The following is a 19,805-nucleotide window of genomic DNA, read 5'->3' on the forward strand; positions in this document are numbered from 1 at the left end:
AGAATTACGATACGGCTCTCTTACCCATTGATTGATGTATAGTCAATCTTTTACTTATCTTCTCTGTGGTGTAACGGGTTCTTCTTTTGACTTTCACACGGACGACCGGGGTTCAAGGCCCTAGTCTTTTCCTTCTTTTTGCAATATAGGAATAATTCAATTTGGTGCACGTTGAGAGCTATATAAAGAATGACATCCTCAATGCATGTAGATTTATAATATTTTAACTTAAAACCAGGCTACTTTGGCGTATAATCATTAATATTATATTCAAAAAAATTATATTGGAAACACGGGGATTTGAACCCCGGTCGCTGAATTGGCAGGCATGAGCACTACCGCTGGGCCACTGGGCCAGATGGGATAAATTCATTGTTTATACATTAATGAACGAGAGACCCGTGTTTAGAATATCCGTTGTTTTGAATGAAGTTTATCTCTTTATCCTCATTCATTAATGTGACGTCAACGGCTCATTCAATTTCTCAAATCCGTCAAACAGCGCATCTCATCAGACATCTTAATCCCAGTTACAATTAAAATAACCACATCATGTGTACATCGCACGAGCGAGCGCCACCGTCGCCACGGTATATATAACGTGCATTATTTAGGACAAAGTGAATTTAATATCAGCATTTTGGGTCTATTTTACATTTCAAAAGCCCCCTCTGGAAGAATGGAGCACAAAAACGTAATTCAGAATGGTATAATGCAGATCGTAGACTGTGGGAATAGTTTCAGGAAACGGGCTGTCACTTCTTTGCGGGGGCGTGGCGATAGTTCAGGCTAACTTGAACTTGAACTCTGCTTTCGACCAGGCTCAAACTTTTGGATATGTTGTCATGGTGATTTGGAAAATCCAGGTACATGAAATCGGAAAGTCAGGCTAACCCAGTTATCCAGCTAAAGTTATCCGGCTAACTCGGTTATCCCGGTACATGGAACGGGGCCCTGATGGAGCAGATGCTGAGCATGGAGCCCCAGAGGAGGCCTTCGGCAGAGAGCGTTCTCAAACACCCCTTCTTCTGGAGCCTTGAGAGGGAGCTCCAGTTCTTCCAGGTCAGAGAGGACGTGTCCTACTCCATGCCCTTAGAAGAAACTACAGAAGTTTATTTGGACAAAGGGTGTTTGGACACTCAAGACTTCATCTGGTTAAAGGACAATACCACGCTGGTGATAAACCTGGCTTAAATCTATCTCCTGGTATAAGTTTATCACCATACCTGTGTGGTCCTTTAACCTAACCCTAATCTAATCTATTTTTGGTCGGGCTAACAAAGAGGTAGTCTCTTATCAAAGAAATCGATGCACACATTGGACCAGAAAGGTCCTTTCTAAGGAGTTATCTCTTTGTTAGCACGAACAGGAGATCATTTTAGGTAGGTTTCTTTATTTCTCTATCATTTATAAATGTCTTCCGCATTTATATATAATAAAAAAAAATATATATATATATTTTTTCTTTTTTACTTTGTTGTTCCCTGATCCCCTTCCCCTAGCTGCCCCCTCCTCTTAAAGTGCCACTTGCAGGTTAAACCCTACTCTTCAATTATGGGTAGTTTACATCATTGGTATCTAATTTCATTATTTATTTATTTCCATTTGACGCCGGAAATGCCACTCAGAAAGGGTTAAAAAGGTCCACGCACGAATAACATGTACGGAGCAAATGAAAAAGCTTATCAGACGCTAGCAGGGCTGTGACGTCACTTCAGGCAACTTATACCTTATGCCCGTCCGGGTCATAGTACTACTGGCTATATGGCTTTGGCTAACGTTACCCCACTAACGTTAGCATTATGTCTACTGTCGTGAACCATTTTAAATCGGGGCATGTAAAAGAGTTTTGGGAACGAGTAAAATGTGCAGGTCCTCTTCTCAGACCTGTGGGGCAAAGCACTGCACGCATCATGCCGGCTAGCAAGCTACACGTCACGGCATGTTGATACGATAGTAGCCCCCTAGTAGCCCCACTCGGTGCATCACAGTCACGAAACGGGCTACTACGATAGCTATTAGCTAACTAACGTTAACGTTACAAGCTAAAACACCTTATAACTACTACTATTGTCGTGTCCATAAGTTCCCTGGCAGAATACTTGTGAGGACAAAGGTATACAAAGAGGAGAGAACCATTTTAAATCGGGGCATGTTAGGAGTTTCGAGAATGCTGGCTACCAAGCTAGCTAACTTAGCTACTAACGTTATATACACTATGTACAACGACACAATGGTTTACATTATTACAAATATGGTAACGTGGTTGTGGCTTTTACAAATAGTGGTTAGCTTTAGAGATTAATGGCTATGATCACGGAGCAATAGTGTTAGGTGAAACAGATACATTTTCATTCATTCACTCCTCGGCTAGTAGTAGCAAGGCTCTCTGCTTCCTGCCACTACCTACTTGTGACTCTCAGAGCCCCTCGCTGCCCTGCACCTGCTGTGACGTCATCATTAAGATGACACACGCACGTTATGAACCATGGATTAAGATATCCATGTGCGTGGTGGTTGTGGTTGGGTCGACAAAATGTATGATTAAAAACGCTAAAACTGGGTCAATTTCGATAATTTTTTTTCCCTCTTCATGAAAGTCACCGTTGGCCTAGTCACATTGTTTATTGAACAAAAATACAACCTGCAAGTTGGCCTTTAAGTGCCTTGGGTTTCCTGAAAGGCGCTATATAAATCTAAGATATTATTATTATTATTATTATTATATATATATATATATATATATATATATATATATATAAAAAGGAAGTTATTCTCAAGAAATTGATTGGGAGCTAATGTAAAATATATATGCTACTAAAACTTATATTTAGACTGGTGTGTTTTTTGGGATAATGTGTATGCTTACTGCTTTTGGGGTATATGTTTTATGTAATACATGCTACATACTGTATATATTATACTAAAAGTAGATGGTTTAATATTAATGTATAAAATGATTAATCTTAAGTGTGTTTTTAGTTGTATTAAAAATAGGAAACAGTAGGCTGCCTAGTAGGTTGCCTGGCAACTGACTCACATGTAGTATTATCTGTGTTCACTTTCAGGATGTTAGTGACAGAATAGAAAAGGAGCCGCTGGATGGACCAATTGTGAGACAGCTGGAGAGAGGGGGGCGGGCCGTTGTCAAGAGTGACTGGAGAGAACACATCACAGTGCCTCTACAGACAGGTATGAGACTAGTGCAATGTTACACACCTGCTGTTAAATTCTAGCTTGTTTTGCTTTTTGTTGTCGGACAGTGTAAGTACCATATTAACCAGAATATAAGACTATGTTTATTCCCCAAAAATGTTGCCTGGAAAAATTATTATAATATAATATGACTTGGGAAATGATGTCTGGAGATCTGCCTCTGCTGGCCTGGGATCAGGTCTCCCTGGGACCTCACCTCCTGTGTGTCCCCCTGCTCTGTCCACCTCTCTGCCTTAGTACTGTGTCTTAGGGCGCGTTCACACCTACCCTGTTTGGTCCGTTTTAAGTGAACCATGGTCCCTTTAACACTTTCACTGCCACGCCGTGTTTTCCTTTTTACCCCCTTGCATGCCACCATCCACTCCAATGTTAACGTTAATATCGCCTAATCTATGTTTTAAATTATGGCTATGTGTCTAATCTGCCCGTCGCTTATCAAAGAATAATTTTCCAGTCAACATTGTCAAGGCAGATTGTTTTTTTATCGCTTCATTTCCGTTTGATAGCATTTTGAAAATCACCCGTTTTCGCGGAAAAAACAACCCATGCCTATGATAATCGCCTTTTACTGGAATATTCCAGAACGTTGTCATTTGTCTGCCTATTTATGAATCGTTTTCAAATAAATGCTAGATGATCGATAGTATATGTGTGCGCATGCACGCTCGTGCCGCACGCTGATAATCGCTGCTCTTATTTCCTCATGGCTTTTACAGTCAAAACAGCCATATCACATATCACATAAACGCTTATATATCCGTGAAAACGAGTCTGATTATCCTAACACTGATAACATAGATTCCTTACCTGAGGTCAGATGGTATCCAAATGGTTTATTCCAATTTCCGATCGCCATTCGAAAAAATCGATAATTGTATTGATCCATCGTGTGTACAGTATAACCCATATTCGCCGTGGCTCAGAGGCTCCTGAATGAACTCTGGTAGACCCCGGCTGCATCAGTGAGAAGTAAAATGTGGAGTCAGACATCCGTTCTCCCATTCACTTTCATTGAGTCCATTCCAAAAGGGTGATTTACCATCTGGGAGACGATAGGGGCGCTTTTTTCACATCTGAGCGCCGGCGGTCCCTGGATCTCCAACGGTAGGCTCGCGTGATGCAATATGATTTCAGATCGCTAAAAATACCAGAGAATACTCGTGACGTGGCATTCAACGGGGGGTAAACCCGAGAAAAGCCGTGAGTGGCACTCAAAGTGTTAAATCAATAGTCCGTTTTGTTTGGAGAGGTGTGAACACAAACCAAACTATTGTGAGGACCAAACAACCGAACCATGGTCCTCTTGAAAAGTTGGGACTTGGTCTGTTTCAAAGTGGAGCATGGTGCGTTTTTCTGTTGGTGTGAACGCAATCGAACTATAGTACCTAATCTAGGAAGCAAAGTACCTTACAGTGCATTGCAGTGTGCGCTCCGTAGTCGCGCCGCGCGCATAATGACAGTATCTATCTCTCTCGCTCTCAACTCAACTACAAATTAGGTTCGCTCAAAAAATTTCAGTGTGAACGCAAACCAAAATCAAACAATGTATCATTCTCACATTTGGTCCACCAGAAAGTCTGCACTATCCGTGGACTTTCAGATGTGAACACGGCCTTAACACATTAATTGCCGTTCACGAGAATTCTCGTTTCTGTGGCCCAACGGTTCAGTGCCGAAAAACGAAGATTCTCGTTTTTGGGTCGTTATTTCTTTTATTCACTATTGCCATTCATAATCCATCGAGGCACCTTGTGCAGGCTGTCCTGAATGTATCTGAGATCGCAAACGTCCAATACCGCTGCCTAACGCCTTGCGGCCGCTATTGCACTCCATTTGAAACGATGTGGCTTGGTGTCTGGACCGAGCTGCGGCGTAGGGGCGGGGTCTAAACACTCGGGCAAGAAAAGCGGTTACCACAGTTGCATCAACGAGGCCCCCCCCCCCCCGTTCATGTTCAATGCTGGATTACGTTGGAAACATGATCGCAATGAGTACTTGGAATGGCAATCAGATAATTGGATTCTTCTTTTTCCAGTACATCATAGACAAGGTAAGGGCTATATATTATCAATCTTGCGTTGATCCGATAATTCTTCTCCCACGATCAGAGCGTGTGTGTGTGGGGTGTCCCGTTGGTTGCGATCAAAGCACGGAGGGGCGGCTTCCCCCTCCCCCCCTCCTTTCATGCATCCATGATGAAACATAATACCGATAATCTAGCGTTGATCTCAGATTGATTATTGATCCAGTCAAGTCAAGAGTTTTATTTTTTATTTATTTATCCAGGCGAGTAATGGCACGATTTATAGTGAAATGCAGTAAAACGCTGTTTGGCTGCGTTTCCTGGGATTACACAGAATCACTCTAAAACTATACTCATATTCACCAATCACCACGGTATAAAACGGAAATGTATGGATGAAAAGATTATCTGTTTTTTGGATGTTGACCGGAAGAAACTCACTGACAATCGACTATGTTATTAGATCCATAGCTATAATGTTTAATATAGTTTTAGCACTGCAAACACCGGCATTTATCCCCATTGAACAAAGCGCTGGCACTCACGGCCCACAGCGCCCTCTGAACGGCACTGGATGTGTTAATGAAGGAAAGAGTGCTGGGGGAAGTGGCCCACACTCCAAAGATGAGACATGGAGAATTACATTTCACATCACAGTAGATGGCGATAGAGAGTTCCCTTGCTGACTTAAATAAAGGCCTATGTTGAGTTGACTCAGTCCCACACGCAGATGTCTCATATGGGCAGAGGAGAAACCTGATGATCACCTGGAGAGGAGTGGTTAAAAATAAAGGCAGGGAAGCAGCTGGAAATATAATGACTGTTTTTAAGATTATTGATTAATGAAGCTGAATCGTGGATGATTTCCAGCGCTGCCAAGAAATATGATGACACTGAAAATAACGTGCGAAGATAGTTGATGTGGAATAATTTGACCAGATATTATTCACGAAGGTGGACAAGAGTCTTTATTAAAGATAAGAGTTTACTGACAGAATGACATGTTGAAAGAACTTGCAACATGGAGAGACCTAGGTTACTGTCTAGCCTAGATCTCTGTAGAATGGCGAGCTAACAAAGTATTTATACAGGAGAGTAGACTAAACAAGTGGAGCATTGATGTACATGATATGTGTGTGTGTGTGTGTGTGTGTGTGTGTGTGTGTGTGTGTGTGTGTGTGTGTGTGTGTGTGTGTGTGTGTGTGTGTGTGTGTGTGTGTGTGTGTGAGTGACAGAGGAGGTAGAAGCCTCGGAATTTCGGTAGGTGAATTGCTTTCCTAGATGTTACTTATGCGTCAGTTATGTTTTTACTTTTAACCTTTTATTTATACAGGTAGGTTATTGCTAACGAATTCTCTTTTGCAATAACGACCTGTTGAATGCAACTACAGTTCAATAGATTAAATTAGTTCTCAAATACATTATTTTATTTAAGTGTATAGTTAATAAAAACATTTTTACAGTTTTTGTATTTTTCTGACATGGGGGCTCAACAATAAATGACAATCAGAAATGTCAAGTTGCATATTGTTATTCTAACCAGCTTAGTTCAGTTGCATTTCCAATTTACTTTTATTATTACAATTATTTATTTAAATTATAAATGTATCAGGAATCGATAAGGGAATCGATAAAGAACATTGTCATTGTACATAATAAAGAAATAATCTGTGAGACTAGACTAATGAGAGGTAGTTCACAATGTCTATTTCAAGGTTCTTTATTATTTGACATGCAAGAATACAGAATACTTTCACATGGATGGAATGCTTTTTTCTGTTTTGCCTCCTATGAGGATCATAGGGCGCTTGGATCATACACATACAGCTCATTACAGTAATATTCCACAATTATTACAGTTTAGATAGTAATAATGGTACAGAGCATAAAAACACCTACATGCGCTTTGATGACGCATGTAGGGCTAGCCTTGAGACAAACATAATGCATATTCACCACCGCAAACAGACTGGCAGCCGGCCTAGGCGGCGCCATGAACGGGAGGAGGGGGGGTCGGATGGGGTTGTTACAGGGTTGAAGGGGGGTGGGAGTGATCCCTCACCCGAGGCAGCCGTCAAGCAGCGCCAGGGGATGGGACCGGGGGGGGGGGGGGGGGGGGGAAAGGTGGGGGGGAGTGCACGAGCCAGGTGTTGGGTAAAGGAACGCTGTGTCTCCGACGTGACCTTGTGCATTCCACATGCTCCAGCAGACTTGAGAGTGGGGGGGGGGGGGGGGGTGCATCAGGGCAGACAATGATTCCTGAATGCTCCAATTTGATTTCAATTCGAGTTGTCGCGCTTTTAATGTCCTGCGTGACCCCCAGCATGACTTGATTTCTCAATTGTTCGTCAGATTGATGGACAGTGATTTTACAAGTTCCATGTGGGAGACTTCCAGTCTGGCCACAGCTGTCACCAGACGGTCCAGACGGTTATCGTCTTTTTTTGTGTGTGTGTTTGCAGAATCAGCATCTTCTGGCCACACACAACTTTGCCTGTGAAGAGAGATAGAGAGAGAGGGGGGTGGGGGTGTACAAGTTGAAGGCTATGTGTAGAGTGAGAGGGGGGTAGTGTGTGTAGATAGATATGTCTGGGAGTGACGTGATTGTGTGTGTGTGTATATGTGATAGTAAGCGAGAGAGAGAGGGAGAGAGAGAGATAGTATGTTTGTAAATGGTAAATGGACTGCATTTATATAGCGCTTTTATCCAAAGTGCTTTACAACATATGTCTCACACAAACACAGATGGCAGAGGCAACCATGCAAGGTGCCAACCTGCTCATCTGGAGCAGTTAGGGGTTGAGTGTCTTGCTCGAAATCGAACCCGGGAACCTTCCGATTACCAGATAATCTCTCTACCATTGTGTCCTGTAACCAGACACCACGGAGTACTGCTCCACAAGAACATGACTTTAAAGAACCATAGCCCCTATTTCCTATTTAACCACAGATGGAATCCTTTCTCGGCTATTCTTCACACCGGATGGAAATCTGCAGTTCAGGATAGTTATCCACAAATTAATAGTCAATGGGGTCACGCTCCAATTAGTACAAGCCACAAAAAAGAAATGTGGGTACCTAGCCGGAGCTGCCGGCATCCAGTATGAAGAACAGTATGGATTCTACTGAGAATCTACATTCAATATTATAATCAACAACATTGTTGGTAAATAAGAAATGGGGCTAGGTTTAAACAATTCTGAACCGACCCTTTAAGTCAGTATAGTCGTCCCCGCCTTTCCTTTGCAATCATAAGTGGTCTTGACTTAGTTATTTCCATTGTGGTCCTTAGTCTCAGCAGCACATGGTATTTACATAAACATGTATTACACATTATTATCAGCCAACAGTATATTGCTCAAAATATAATTAAAAAGTAAAATACAACATTCATTAATAAAATATGTACAAAATGTAACATTTAACGTTAGTCTTCCCTGCAAACAAAGCAGAGACTAATATGGGTGCAATTTCTTAGACTTTTTCTTTTTGTTTGGTTTTGGTGTCAACTTTCACTATGGAAGGCAATGGAGCAATCGGATAGGGAAAAGGCACAAAGTCATGTTTTTAATGCTTCTCTGATGAGGGCACAATGCCAAGACACGTGAGCCTGATAGCCCCCACTGAGCCATGTAGCTGTCTCTTCCAACATGGCTGCCTTGCCTGTAACCATTGATAAACACTTTCAAAAGGAATATGGTAGAGTAGGTAGAACATTGGAAATGTATATTACTGTGACTTGTTTACAAGATCCAGTAATAAGACTCCACATTATTATGTATTTATTGATATATTTCTCATATCAACACATGGCATTGTTGTCTCTTCCATTGCTTCCAATGGTTGCTGTGTTACAGGCAGCTATGGTGGAAGACGTAGAACTACACAAACATTCCATGCAAGGCCTCTATTATGAAAGTGTTGATCCCCAGCCAGTTAAACCAGCTCTTCCGGGCTTCTGAAATCATGGAGGAGATTGCGGGGGGAGCAAATGAATGAATGTGGATGAGAGCCTTGATGTAAGTGGTTGCATACCGTGTTGGGGTGGTGTTGGTTAATGATTGGTCTGCTCTGCATACCGTGTTGGGGTGGTGTCTGCTCCATGTAGATAATGTATTCTCTGGTTTGTTTCTTTGGCAGATCTTCGTAAATTCCGCTCCTATAAGGGTGGCTCCGTCAGAGACCTGCTCCGTGCGATGAGAAACAAGGTACGCACATGTTCCCAACTGCAAGAAAAACGGACAGGACACACTCAGTCAGACAACACAGTCTGAAAACAGACACACGCAGTCAGACAACACAGCCTGAAAACAGACACTGTCAGACAACACAGCCTGAAAACAGACACACACAGTCAGACAACACAGCCTGAACATGATTGATGGTCATATACAGTATGTTACAGTAATTACATTTTGTTAACTGTAATCAATTACCGAGGAAAAACACAGACTTAATTTTTGAAAACTATTGATTACTCGTTGGATTACAAATCTTTGAAGCATTTTTGAAAGGGGAAAAGTCATTCTGATAATGAGAACACAAAAGTCATCATACATTACATTAACATGAAATGTTTCAACTCTTCACTGAGCTTCAACCGTCCAGCAAACTTATTATCTAGGGGCGCTCTAGTAGCACACCATGTAACGCGCGGTGTCGCGAAACGGCCGACCCGGGTTCGACTCCTGGACCCGGCGTCCTTTGCCGAATGTCTTCCCCTGCTCTGTCTCCCATTTCCTCCTCTCCCTCTCTCTCTACCGGACTGCCCGGTAGTACAAACCAATAAAAATCTACAAAAACATATACGTATTATCTAAAACATCCCCATGAATGTGGGCTGTTTGAGAGCCTGATAGAATGGGCTATCCCTTTTTTTATTTAACATATTGAGAGGTAATTTGGTTTAAAGGTAATTTGATTTCTGCTGTGTTCAGATGTGTTGTATAGTTCAGTGGTTCAGTTGTGTATTCTAGTCTGTCTGTAGGCGTTTATAATTGTTTTACTAATTTGGTTTCTATGCTAAACTCCCTCATGCCATACTAACCCTTTGTATTTGGTTGCCATGGTTCTATGTATTGAGGCTAAGCAGCAGCATCAACAACAACGACTACAACAACAATAGTAGACATAATGGGACAACAGCAAATTGATATGACAACCTTGCAATTACAACAAACGCAGATGTCATACCTACACTCAAGCAGTTGTGTCAGTCTCGTGATTGTCTGTCTTGCTAGTGTTTGTGTCTAATATGATGATGATGCTGAACTGAGCGTGCCTACTATGGGGTGAACAATTACTGGGAAGTTTTATCGAAATCGCAATATGGCCTAGTGAAATATCCAAATCTCAGGAGGCTGCGATATTCGATAAAGGCAAAATGTGTGTCAAACTACAATTTTTTTTTTTTTTATATTTTTTTTTTTTGCACAAATCTCTCCAACATTCCAAACATCTCTTTCCACATCATCATATTCAATTTCCAGGATTTGCCTTTTTCTTTTTTGTAAGAACATACAAAACATGTAAAGGACTCATACAAATACATTAATAACTGACATGGAAAATAAAAAAAGACTTACGAAAAAAGAAACATACTATACTATACATTATGCGTATACATTCCTGATATATATACCTTGCATGTAGACCGAACTACCTTCGAGCAGGTATGTGCTGCATCCTCTATCGGGATGCCACCCTTCTCCATATTGCATGTGAGAGAAAGCGCCCCAGACATATGCAGTTGTGCATGATAACATGCATGCACGCATGTCTCCGACACATGTATGTGGGTACGTGTATCACGTAAGCATGTGTACATGCCTCATATGTGTGTGTGTGCATCTTCCTGGTATGTGACTGTACTCCTATCTCTTGTGTGTGTTTCGTATCCATGTGTGCCTCTGCCCCCTATGTGAGTGTATATCTCAGATGTGTATATATATGTGCGTCTCAGCTACGTATGTGTGTGTCTCCTATATACATGTGTATCCCCCTTATGTGTCAGTGAAAGCTTATATTTCAACTATGTGTATATGTAGGTATGTGTATGCCTATTTCCTATAAATGAGTATGTGCATGTATGTGTGCCCCTGACGTGTATACCTTATCCTTGTGTATATGAGTGTGTGTAAACCTATTATGTACACATATGAATATGTGTATCCTAGATACTTGTATGCGGCTATACCTGCGCACATGTGAGTGTGATAGAGACAGTGACCGTTCCATAGACACACCATCCGGACATAAAATATATGTACATATATACACAATACATTATAAAGCACAAGTACCATCAGATCAAATCCCCTTTTTCATATTCATCCTTGATAATATTGTAATCCCATCTTAATCATTTGTCCCCAGACCGTTCAGTCAGGTGTAGAAAACTGTCCCATACCTCAGCGAAAATATCCTCTCTCCCTGCGACTCTATACGTCACCCTTTCATATGATGCTGTCCGGAACATTAGTTCCATCCATTCTTTAAAAGTAATATCAACAGGTGATTTCCAATGTCGTAATGCAATTCTACATCCTGATATCATGGCCATTCTATACCACATTCCCCGGTATTTAGGCAGTTTAATCCCTTTCGGTACTATACCCAAAACACATGCCATTGGGGCGTTATTTATCTTCACATTCAAGACCTTACTTAGGAATATCACAATTTGATCCCACATTTTCCGGACCTTCTCACATTCGTACAACATGTGCAGTAAAGTGCCTGTCTCCTTCTCACATCTCCAGCAGATGTCACTGTCCCTTAATTTCAGTCTGGCCAGTTTACTAGGCGTCCAATAGCTTCTGTTCAACACTTTGTAAAAAATAAGTTGTGATTGCGCCTCCCTAGAGAATTTACTCCATTTGGACACCAGTTTTTCCCACATTTCCTCAGTAATATCCTCACGTACATCGTTCTCCCAGCTCAATCTCAGACCCGCCAATTTGGGTGCATTGTATTCTCTTATAACATCATAAAATCTTGACGCACCGCCTTTCCTACGCCATCCTTTATAGAATATTTCTTGAATTGCAGTAATCGGGCCACACTTTGGTCCTCCTATTGATGACGATATACAATGTCTAATCTGTAGGAATTTATAAAAGTTTTTATTATCTATATCAAAATCCTCTTTAATATCCTCAAAAGGCAAGACCCCATCCTCCCCGGCTATATCCCCTAGTACATGTATCCCCCTTTTAATCCAATCGTCCCATATGACTGATTTCTTACCAATCTTTAGTTTCTTATTATACCATATAGAGGCTCTCGTAGTTAAATATGGGCTATCACCAGTCATTTTGTGCGATTGATTCCAAGTTTCCCTGATAAATGCCATTAAAGGGTTTTTAAAAGGTATAGGTCTGTCTGATTGTGTCAGGAAGGATTCCAGAGATGAGGGATATATCATTTCCTCCTCCATCTTGACCCAAGCAGGTGCCTCCTCAGACGAGTGATTCAGTTTGGAGAGCTGGGAGAGCGAGAATGCATAGTGATACCAGTCTAGTTTAGGCAGGGATAAGCCGCCATTTTCCTTTGCTGCATACATTTTGGCCCGTCCAAATAGCGGCCTTTTGCCCCCCCCACAGATAAACATTAATGACTTTGTCATACTGTTTGAGTAATTGGGTCGGGAGAGTCAGCGGCAACATATATAGGATATAATTTAATTTGGGAGCCAATATCATTTTTACTAGGTTTATCTTTCCCAGGAGGGACATATTCATTTTGGCCCAATTCTGGGTCAGAGCACTAATGTGTTCGATTATAGGGGCAATATTGGTTTGCATCAACTCTTTCAGACCTGGGATCAGCTTTATTCCTAGGTATATCAACCCTGACGGCATCCATCTGTATTGCCACCCCCTTCTGATATCAGGGGGACAACATTTAGAGAGAGGCATTGCTTCTGACTTGCTCCAGTTGATTGTGTACCCAGATATTTCGGAGAAGGACTCGATAATAGTTCCAATGACCCCAGCTGCTGTTCGGGGATTGCTGGATACCAATAAGATATCGTCCGCATACAAAAATAATTTATGTTCTACCTGTCCCGCTATTATCCCTTTGATGTCCTGATTAGTCCTTAGTGCGATAGCAAGTGGTTCGAGGAAGAGCGCAAACATTTGGGGAGAAAGCGGAGAACCTTGTCTCGTCCCCCGCCCTAGGTTAAAGGGCGAGGATACGATCCCGTTGGTCAATACTGATGCCATCGGATTTGTGTATAACAGTTTTACCCACCCGGTAAACGATGGTCCGAACCCGAAGCGCTCTAGTGTGTGAAATAAGAATGCAAATTCCACCTTATCAAAGGCCTTTTCGGCATCCAATGAGAAGGCCACTGTAGGTTCTACATCATTCCTGACCTTCCACATTATGTGTAGGAGTCTGCGGATATTATCAGCTGAGTTTCTCCCCTTCACAAAGCCCACTTGATCTGAATGTACCAGAGTTGGTAATACATCTTCTATTCTATTCGCAAATATCTTTGCCAATACTTTTTCTTCCAAATTGCTCAGGGATATAGGTCTATAGCTTCCACAGCATTGAGGGTCTTTGCCCTTTTTCTGTAGTAATGTAATAGTGGCAGATCTCAAGCTAGTGGGCAAGCCCCCCTTTAACAATGAATCCTCATATACTTTTAATAGTCTCGGAGCGATTATATCATTGAATTGTTTGTAGAAATCGGGAGTAAACCCGTCGTCTCCTGGTGCTTTACCCAATTTAAGGCTGTTGATTGCCGCGTGTATTTCTTCTATCGAGACCCCCCCCTCCATTGATTTTACCTGTTGTTTCGATAATGACGGTAATTTGATTCTGTCGAAGAACGCGTCCATTTTTAGCTGATCCACCGCCTTCTGTGGGGTATACAAGTCCTGGTAGAAGCACCTGAAAACATTATTAATTTCCTTTTTGTCTGTAATGATCTTGTCATCTTTATTACGAATCGAGGATATAATATTTTGATTATGCATTTGTTTAACCCGATTCGCTAGTATTTTACCCGCTCTCTCCCCTTGTTCATAGTATCTTTGGTTGGTCCTAAATAACGCATATTCAGCCTTCTTTTGATATATGTTGTTCAATTCGTATTTGGATTTGCTTAGGTTTCTCCACGTTTCTGGGTCTGGTCTCTGACTGTGCTGTTTCGAGAGTATTTTAATTTCCTCATCTAACGCTGTCATTTTTTGTTTCTCTGCCCTTTTTAGTATCGCACCGTATTGTATGAGTCGTCCTCTCATGTAAGCTTTACATGTGTCCCACATTATGCCACTATCATCTATTGACCCTTCATTAAGTTCCCAAAATTCCTTAAATATAGTTCTAATGTACGCACACGATCCTTCATCATTTAACATCAGGTTATTGAATCGCCATCTCCGAGATCGTTGCCCTTCTTCCATGGATGTGATCACTAAATCAACCGGAGCATGGTCAGATATTACAATGTTCCCTATCCCAGTACTTGCCACCTGTTCTACCAGTGCGCTAGAGATCAGGAAATAATCTATTCTAGAGTATGAGGAATGCGGGTGAGAGTAAAACGTGTAGTCTCTTTCTTGTGGGTTCATAACCCTCCAAATATCCACTAGACCCAATTCCTCTATCAGAACACCAACCGCCAGTCTCCCTGTGTTGTCAGCGGTCCTGGGTTGATACGATCTGTCCATTAAGGTGTTTCCAACCAAGTTGAAGTCCCCCCCTATGATTACGTTGCTATTCCCTATTTTCCTGATCACCTCACATACCTCATGGAAAAAGTCTGAGGATGACCCGTTGGGCGCATATATATTAGCTAAAGTAGTCCTCTGTCCCTCTAAATCAGCATCCAGTATAACCCATCTTCCCTCATCATGTGAGAAACTATTGTGCACCTTTAGGTCTAAGTTTTTTCTCACCAATATTGCCACCCCCCTCTTCCTAGAAGAGAACGTACTATAGTATATTTGTCCCACCCAATCCCTTTTAAGCTTGGCCGACTCCTCCTCATCCAGGTGTGATTCCTGAATTAGTGCAATATCTGTCTTTTTTTGTTTCAAGAACGTCAATATCTTTTTTCTCTTAATGGGATGATGACATCCGTCTATATTCCACGATATTATTTTAATCAGCCCCATATTCCTCGTAATGCATCTCCCCTGTGCAATCCAGGACGTATTCTAGTGCCTGAGACTGTGAAGATATATATACAATAGTATAGCATACAATGAAATAAAAAAGAACATATAAAAAAAACATAAATACATTTCCCCCCCCCACATTTACCCAAGCTACGTTCGATATGACCCCAGATAGAACAGTCGTACCGAGTGTGAGATCGATACTCACCCATGCACCTTGGTCCCCCTCGACTAACAGAGGAGTGCATATGGCACAAGGCAGGTTGCCCAAAACTGTGCCCCTACTATCTTGTATACCCTGATGTAACGTATGGCTCACACTGTAATCTATATACAGTGCGATCAATTCAACTGAACTTGACAAAACGGTAACGTTTCCAACAATTAACATTTGTATATCTCTCAGATATATATTGGTATATTGTAACTTCTATGACATAGCCATAATGGCCTGTGGTTCATTTCGTTATACTTTTCCTGTATCCATCCGGGATATTTCCCCTCCCACAGTTTTATCATATTCTCCTATCTATTGCCCTCTATTCTCATTACACATCTTTTTTTTTTATATTTCTTTTTTTTTTCAATCCCTTTTTTTTTTTTTTTGGTCTTTTCTTTTATATACATATTGGCATTTTGTGATGTTATTTATTCTATGACGATGCCCCCGTGACTTATCTGTTTCCATGCGCTTCATGAACTTTAGCTCAATTGTCCGCCTCCGACTGTCCCCGTCTGAATCCCTGTAGTTTCTCCCGGTATCCGTGATGACCATTGCCCTGCTGTGTGGGGCGTTCAGTCCCCGTTGCCTGCATGTCGTCCCCCGGTCCCCGTTTTCTTCCCACTGTCTGCCAGGTAGACAGCCGCATTATCTCCTCTCGGTCCGGGTCGGTAGTCGGGTTCACCACGGTGATCTTGAATCCACGTTTTGCCATATCCGCCGTCGCCTCCGCCGCGCTCTGGTACAGGCGGGTGCCATCCTCGTAGAATACCCTCATCTTCGCTGGATACGGTGTCTGGAACTTGAGATTCTTCTCCTTCATTATTCTCTTGGCCTCGGCATATTCTCCTCGTTTCTTCAGTATTTCAGTGGGGAAGTCATGGTCGACATAGAAGCGATCGTTGCCACATGAGACGTTCTTCTTCTGCCATGTTCGGCGTATTATCTCTTCCTTCATTTTGTAACTCCCAAACTTAACCACGATTGACCGTGGCTTCAGCTGTGGGTTGTTAGGCCTTGGGGCCAGTGCCCGGTGTGCTCGTTCGATACGAAGGTCCATGTCATGAGGCAGTCCGAGTGCGTCCTTAAACAAGCCTTCTAGAAATCCATGCATGTCTTTTCCCTCTTTCTCCTCCGGGATACCATACACCCGCAGGTTCTCTCTCCTCGTTCTGCCCTCTTGGTCGAGCAGTTTAGCCTCCATGTCGGCCTGCCTCTGTATCAGTTTTCTTATTAAAACCGTCGCCGCATCAAGCACATTTTCATTTTCTCCAATTCTCCCCTCCGTTTCACCGAGCCTGTCGTTCATTTTGTTCATGTCATTCCTTATCTCCCGAAACTGACGCTCATTGTCTTTTCTGAAGTCTTTGAGCTCGTTGTATATGTTCAACAGCGTGGCTTCTTGTTCACAGTCATCGTCGCCATCTTTTCCTCCCGTTACTTCGTCATTCTCTGCCATTCCGTCGTCCTTTTCAGTTGTAATCGTGGTCGCCCTACGTCTCGTGATAGCCCCTTCTGTCATCCCTATTAAATATATACCCTGGTGTTGTTAATAAATGTTTCCCGGGGCTAAATCATTTTGCTGTCGGGGAGCTCGCGAGTTAAGCAGCCATGTTCTTCCGCGGTCAAACCGGAAGTCGTCAAACTACCATTCTAAAAGTATTGTGGTGCTACAGAGTTGCCATGACGTAAGATGACACATTCTGTTCAGTAAAGGCCTCTTTGTTTACTCTTATTTTTTTTATGATAATAATGACGTGACGAAAACCATTTCCTCTTAACTCTTTCAGTGCCGCACATATCTCTTATCTTTACCGCTAGATTGCCAGCTTGATAGTCGTTTCCGCGGTTGTTTCACTATGTTTTTGAAGCTGTGTGTGTTCTCTGTATTATAGCTGTGGAGACATGGGGCTAGATCCACAAAGAATGGATTGCACGGTGCTAATTGCACCCTTACTTACAATTCATTATGAATTGAAAATGGGGGACCCTGATGTAAACAAGACGAAAGTCTTTCTCTGGTCTGCATCCCCTTAACAATTGTGTGTATTGAGCCGTACTGTATTGTACCCATTCTCCAATCTGTTAATAACATTTTCATTCAATCAATCACATGCGCGGTGATCCATTCTTTGTGGATCTAGCCCATGGTGTGACTCATTTTGACAGACATTACTTGTAGTGCAACATGGGAAAAATTGTTTGTTTCTACACGCTGTAGTTTGTAGTTTATTACACGCTAAACATTGCGCATTTCCAAGATAATCCAGTCTTTTTCCGTAGATCGCGAGATAAAGCGTGTTATATGCAATAAGCCCAAACCGTTCTGGTTGGTCCCCTGAAACCCCAAATCAAAGGTATATAACATGTATATATGTGCCTTCACAAAATCATCAAAACTGTGATCGTGTTTTCCGAGCATGTTTTTCATCCAGTGAAACACATAACTGTGATACCGGTAGTTAGAAAAACACGTCTCAGATTCGGTCAAATAGACATAGTATATACCTTACCTTAGCCAGAAGGTATTTCAATAACAATAATTCCAATCCAATCCATCGCAATTACCAGTGTATATGTCTATACACGTTTCGATGGTAAAATACGCTTAGGCAACGGAATTTCGGGGCGATCAATGTGAATCCATGTTCAAGCAGGAGGAGGGGCCCCTACCAAGAAAAAAAAAAGAGGCCGCGTATCAACACCAAGCCATTCCAGTTCAGACAGAGACGACACTGCCACTTGGTGATAGTCGATCGGCATTGCAGTTCTAGTGTATGTGGATGTGCCAACGTGATGCAGATCGCTCCGGGCAAGTCTGTAGAGCGGGGATCAAAGTAAAAAGATCAAATGATCCAAAAACGTGATTGGCACCCAACGCATGGCGAGCAAACACGTAATATTACGTGGATGGCACTGATTGAGTTAATATCATCAATTATATTGTAATTGCGGTCAAAAGGATCGCAACATGTCTCTCCCCCCCCCCCGCCCCCCCCATGGGCCTAAGAAGTAACCTCTCCAACCCTGTACCCATGTGCCTCCCAACAGAAACACCATTACCGGGAGCTGCCTGCGGATGTCCAGGAGACGCTGGGCTCCATCCCCGACGACTTTGTCTCCTACTTCACCTCCCGCTTTCCCCACCTGCTGAAGCACATCTACCTGGCCATGCGCACCTGTGCCCACAAGAGGCCCTTCTTGCCTTACTACCCCAGTGCAGATCAGCTCGCCAGGACACAGGCCCCTTCCACACACACTGGCCTGCAAAGACAAGACGAGCCACACACACAACCCTTGCCAACGCACACATCGCCGCCACCCTCCTCACAGTCGGAGGAAGGGGCGTCGCCTCAGCCACTGTCCACCACAGAACCCACACAGTCATCAGTGCCAGTAGCAAACACAGAGCCCACGGAATCAGTGCCAACCACATCACCGGAAGAGCCGGTGTCGTCCACCTTGCCAGTCGAGGCAGTGCTGCCAACGGTGCCCACGGTGGCAGACCTGCCCATGCAGACAGTAAACCTCACCCTCTCCTCCGAAATCACCATAACTTCTCAGAGGCCAGGAGATTGTGTTGAGGCTGAAACTCACTCACCGCCAGCTCAAACCACACTGGACAGGGAGCCAGTTTGACTTGGACCAGAGCTGGCTGGGTGCAGCACAGAGAGGAGCGTTGCCTTCACGAGTGGACACCTACTGGGGCTCTGCTGTTGTGTCCCGTGCCGGTGAGGACCAGGCCTGCAGTGCCTGGGATCCACCACTAGGGGCACAGCAGCCCCCCCGAACCAAGTGCCTTCTGCTCGCCTGGGACAAAATGGCTCCCTACAGAACCGTCCAGTGGTCTTTGTTGGCCTCGAAGAAGTCCGAGGCTGTCCTCTCAAACTGGGTGTTGTTGGGACAATGGACATATGCTTGTTGCTGTACTGAGTAAAGAGGATTTTTATTTTATGATGGCATCCCCAAAGATAGTGTTATTTTTCCCAAAACACCTGGCTTGTATTATGGGGATTATCCATCTCTATGGGAATATCTGCATTGATGTTGTTGAACACTTTGATGGTTATATTGTGCAATGTTGTTATTTTCTTCAGTGAGCCTGTTCCACTGCAAAGAGGTGTATATTTTTGTATAGACCGATTCCGATACAGATCTTTTACACACACACATTAAATCCTTTTTTTTAACCAAATTTGTTTTAAGACTC

The 19,805-nt window shown here is 42.8% G+C and overlaps 1 protein-coding gene across 1 annotated transcript; it reads left to right on the forward strand.

Annotated features, from left to right (window-relative positions):
- Positions 1-957: 957 nt before the first annotated feature.
- LOC311240562 (serine/threonine-protein kinase/endoribonuclease IRE1-like) lies at positions 958-19,234 on the forward strand (the record flags this gene model as incomplete). The annotated part of the gene is made up of 4 exons (XM_084329138.1): positions 958-1,062; positions 3,069-3,192; positions 9,380-9,447; positions 18,647-19,234. The coding sequence occupies 4 exons, from the start codon at positions 958-960 to the stop codon at positions 19,232-19,234; spliced, it is 885 nt and encodes a 294-aa protein (XP_084185264.1).
- Between the last annotated feature and the right edge of the window lie 571 nt (positions 19,235-19,805).

The sequence above is a fragment of the Notolepis coatsorum genome (genome assembly GCF_963971535.1).
Source record: "Notolepis coatsorum genome assembly, chromosome: 14".
Taxonomy (NCBI): Eukaryota; Metazoa; Chordata; class Actinopteri; order Aulopiformes; family Paralepididae; genus Notolepis; species Notolepis coatsorum.